A 4568-nucleotide genomic window follows, 5' to 3' on the forward strand; every position below is an offset into this window, starting at 1 on the left:
CCCTCTTTGCTTTCCTCTTTGTATTTGAGAATAAGCTTGTACTCCAACATAGACACTCGCAACCCATGGATTGAGAAAACAAATTCAAAAGAATCAAAATCAAAAGGTTTGAGACTTGAGAATGTGACACTCATTTTGAAAAGGAATTTAAATGCCAATTTATGATTCACATAAACTTCAAACCCACATAAAATGAAAAACTTACCCGGTTTTTTATTTTATTTTTTAATGATAGCCAGCGATATTTCAAATATTCCGACCAATATTGATCAACATATTTCATACAAAAGCAAATGGAAAACTGAGTAAACTTATGAAATATTGAAACCACTTAATTTCTGCACTTCATTTTCGGATATAAGTCCACTGAAAAAACATTTCACTTGGTTTAATGTCAATATATTCTCTTCACCAAATAAATATAAATTAATTACAGAAAAATTTGAATACATTTAAACAGGACACCAAATTCAAATAATTGGTAAAAACAGAATGATGGCAACAACAACAACAACAACAGACAGTAAAAAAGTATACGTGATAAATGATATTGATAAATCCTTTCTATATTTGGTAATATTCCGGTTTTGCGTAGTGAATTTTAAACGAAAGACATCTAAGTATTCACAATTATATACTTTTGAAGAAAATAGTTTTTATTTTTTCTCACTTTATCGTTGCCTTTTTTGTCGTCTATAGGCCAACAGCAGTTTATCCGACAAGAAAATAGCTACATATATATGTTTTTTTTTGTTTGTTGTATCTGTTGTTGATTTCTTATTTGGAGTCTTTTACTCTTAGCTTCACGAATTGGTTGTCGTAGCGGTTTGTTGACTGGATTACAAATATGTATGTGTTTATCTATGTTTTCGTTTTATGTTCGTATTATTGTCACCTTATTATTGAATACAAGATCTACAACAGGTAATTGCCGTTCGTTGCTTTCAGTCCACAATGGTTTAGATGATCGTCACATATTTATGTGTGTGTATGTGCATTGTGCATGTATGCTGTGCTGGTTTTAACAACAATCAAAATCTTTAAGAAAACGTTAAAATAAAGCTATTTGATCTATGATATGATACGTTGAATTAATTATTTTTTTTCGATATTTTTTCATTGCTTTTAAAAAATCAGGATTTAAAAAAAAAATCAGAAGACTCGGTCAACATTAAGATATTCTAGTCCAGCTAAAGATTTATTTACCTTTCATTTCATTACTGACGCCAACTTCATGTACATTGAAAATAAGAACTTAACTTAATTTCTAAATAGAACAATTCATTCAAAGTCCAAAACAAATACAATCGGTTTGTATTTCTTTTTATAAGATCGCATTTTAATACTATCATATGAACTTTGTGATAACCTTTTTTATAACTAGAAAATTAATAAAATTTCAAATACAAAACAGATAATTTAAAAATAATAATAATAATGTTGTAATTGATTTGAGATTATAAAGATCACAATGAAGTTGTCTCATGGTCCCATTATGATATACTGAAAATGTATAATCAAAGAAATGTTAAAATCATAAAATTGATCATTTTAATTTTTTACCTACCTTCAGGAAAGCGTCATAGATTGTTGAAAAAAAATTATACGGTGTGTAATGTTCCATGAATTAAACGAAATTTGAATTTGATAACAAAACATTGTAAAAAAGAAAAAAAAATATTATTGATGAAAAACTATTTATTCGTTAATTTTCGTTTAATATAAATGAACATTATACGTTTATTTGCAGGGAAAAGTCAAATTGCTCATCGTTAACTGTTAAGCGTTGTTTTTCGCTGTATTGATCACATCTTTTCGTTAAACAATCAGAAACCATTTTTGTTAAATTTGGAAGACTTATTATTTTTTCGGTCGAATATTTTTTAGCTTTTGAATCACTCTTATTTTCAATCAATATTTCATTGGAAGTATCACCACTTCGAACGAGCGTTTCTTCGTTATCCTCTGAATGATAATTTGATTTATATTGAACATGATGACTGCTATAATTATTCCATCTGTTTGCGCTTAAATATTTCCATGTAATTGTCGTTAATATTAATAGGATACTTAACGATAATAACGCAAATATCCACGTTAAATCTCTGAGTGAATTTTGTTTTTTGGCTGGTATAAGCATTGCTCTCAAAGTTGCATCAGTTGATGTTGAAGTTATTACAAGAATTGAAGAGCTTGGTGTGTATAATATGGTTTGGTCAATTTTTGTTTTTGGCAATTGCTTGTGTTTTTGAAAATTAATCGATTTTGAAATGTGTGTATTTTTTGGATTTGATATTAAAGGAATGCTAGTTGATTGTGTTACAATGGAACCTCTGTTAGGGGAGAATGTCGTTGTTACGATTATTTTTTGTGTAGTCACAGTTGTAACCATTTTAGTGCTTGTAATATTCGATGTTCTCAATGAGGCATTTTCTGGATTTGTTGTCTTGGTATTTGGTGTTGAGCTTGTATCTTTGACTAAACGCGTGTGAATATCTGGGAGCGTTGCCTCCACATCTCTGGAAGTTGAGATAGATCGTGGCGTTGTCGCTTCCGTTATACTCACTTCCGTTGTATTAATTTCGTCCATAGTTGCTATGGTCAAATCTAAATGATTATCAGTGATTATTGACGTATTATATTTTAGAACAACAATATATAATATATTTTGCCAATTCACTGTCTATTTAAATAAATTAATGTAATCACTCGATAGCAAACACTTAACATATAACATACTTACCTTCAACACATTTTGTGATAAAATCAAAACAGCAAGTATTGAGTATAATGCACTCTTGGTGACAGTCACATTTTTCAATGAGGTGGCCATTTCTGTAAAATGTTCCATTAGTATTTTCTCGAACAGATCCTGTTTCCATACAACGATTCTCACAAGATTGTATATCAAAGATTTCATCAGTTTCCGTAGTCGCTTCTGACTGTATATTATTCAAGCAATCACTGTCTTTCATTAAAGCCACATCATCTATTGGATGAGAGTGCAAATAAATATAAAAATTCTCCATTTGTCACAATCTATCTATTAAACGTCATTTGTTAACCTATGGCAATATCGCTGATGACACCTTTGCTCCCAGTTACTTCAATCATGATCTGAAAGTCAGCGTTAGTCGGCTCGACTGGTATATCTCCTACAATCCATTGATTTCCTTGTGAACCTTCTTTTTCGAAAAAAATGTACCTATGTTGGAGTAAGAAAAGTAGAAAATTAATTCATTTTGTATAATTTGTTTGGTAATGATATTGATAAGATTATATTACTTTTGATTATCCACTACTTTGTCCATTTTATCTACTACAGATTTAATAATGATTCGAAGTCGGCCAACATTTTGTCCATACATATAATAAAAGAAGCGAAAACACGCATTTTCTGAGTCGCTCTGATTATAAACTGGTGAGAAGAGTCTAGATCTTTGTGATGGATGGGAATTAGTTGCTTCGGCTATTAAATAATGACCTTCCAAAGGTTTGCCTTTCTACAAAAAATAACAATAAAACTGTTAGAAAAGAGAAACAGTAATACATGTTTTATAAAATACTTGAAACTCAAAAACACACCGTATGATCATGCTTAGGCCCACTCTCAAGTTTTTCGTACGAATTCCATCCATTTCGTTGCATCCAATGAAAGTCATTTTCTGTATCTTCTTTCCATCCGCATAGTGAAACTGTTTCAAAATCACATGATTTCGTGTGGCCAACATCTAAACGACTATGTATTACACTCAGATTAAAATAAAAATGAATAAAAATGAAAGGATGTTTATCACGGAGGATGGCAGCCCCCAAATGACGCAATACCCTTATACATATGAAATATGTATATTTTGCGTCACTCTATATATACGTTAAAGACATGAAAATCTAAACCGCTTACTTTTGGAAAGGGTTTTTTGCATATCTTAGTAGTGCTCGGGCACCAAATTAAGAATCCGCAAAAAAATTACAAAAATTCAAATTTTGGCCGCCAGGTGGTACAGTTGGGCATTTTCGGTATCTTATTATTCATCTTATTATCTTATCATTCTAATAAGATCAAACTATATTATTACTTATTATTTTTTTGCACTAATAAGTATAGTAATAAGTATAGTTATTAGAATGTTACTAGTCAGAAGACTAATAAGATGCATGTATTTTATTAGTATAGTTATTAGTATAGTTTCTCATCAGTATATTTCGATTGGTGTTACTAGAAGCAAATACTACTGAAACACGAAAAACAGCAGAAAGGCAGTCAAAATCACAAAAAAACTCCCGATCGATTTTTCTCGCATTTCTGATGGGAAATCGGCAAAAATAAGCAAATTTGTGTTCACTAACTGAACACCATACAGCCAACTACTTTTTGGCCTAAAATCAAAATCCGGTGGAATTTGGCTGATTGGTGGACTTTCAGGATTTGGCCTGGTTTCTAGAACTTCCAAAATGTAATTCCATAATATATGTATTATTCGAGTAATTTTATACAGGAATTATATTTTGGAAGTTCTGGAAACCAGGCCAAATCCTGAAAGTCCACCAATCAGCCAAATTCCACC

At 30.7% G+C, this 4568-nt stretch overlaps 1 protein-coding gene across 1 annotated transcript; it reads right to left on the reverse strand.

The window, feature by feature from the left end:
• Positions 1 to 1482: 1482 nt before the first annotated feature.
• On the reverse strand, positions 1483 to 3864 carry LOC116341763 (the record flags this gene model as incomplete). The annotated part of the gene is made up of 6 exons (XM_031769449.1): positions 1483 to 1503; positions 1739 to 2607; positions 2744 to 2989; positions 3066 to 3205; positions 3286 to 3503; positions 3586 to 3864. Coding segments are annotated over 6 exons (1773 nt in total), but the record flags the coding sequence as incomplete, so codon positions are not given.
• Positions 3865 to 4568: the final 704 nt, after the last annotated feature.

Source organism: Contarinia nasturtii, unplaced genomic scaffold, assembly GCF_009176525.2.
Source record: "Contarinia nasturtii isolate CC-2019 unplaced genomic scaffold, AAFC_CNas_1.1 Cnas_scaffold_41, whole genome shotgun sequence".
Lineage (NCBI taxonomy): Eukaryota > Metazoa > Arthropoda > Insecta > Diptera > Cecidomyiidae > Contarinia > Contarinia nasturtii.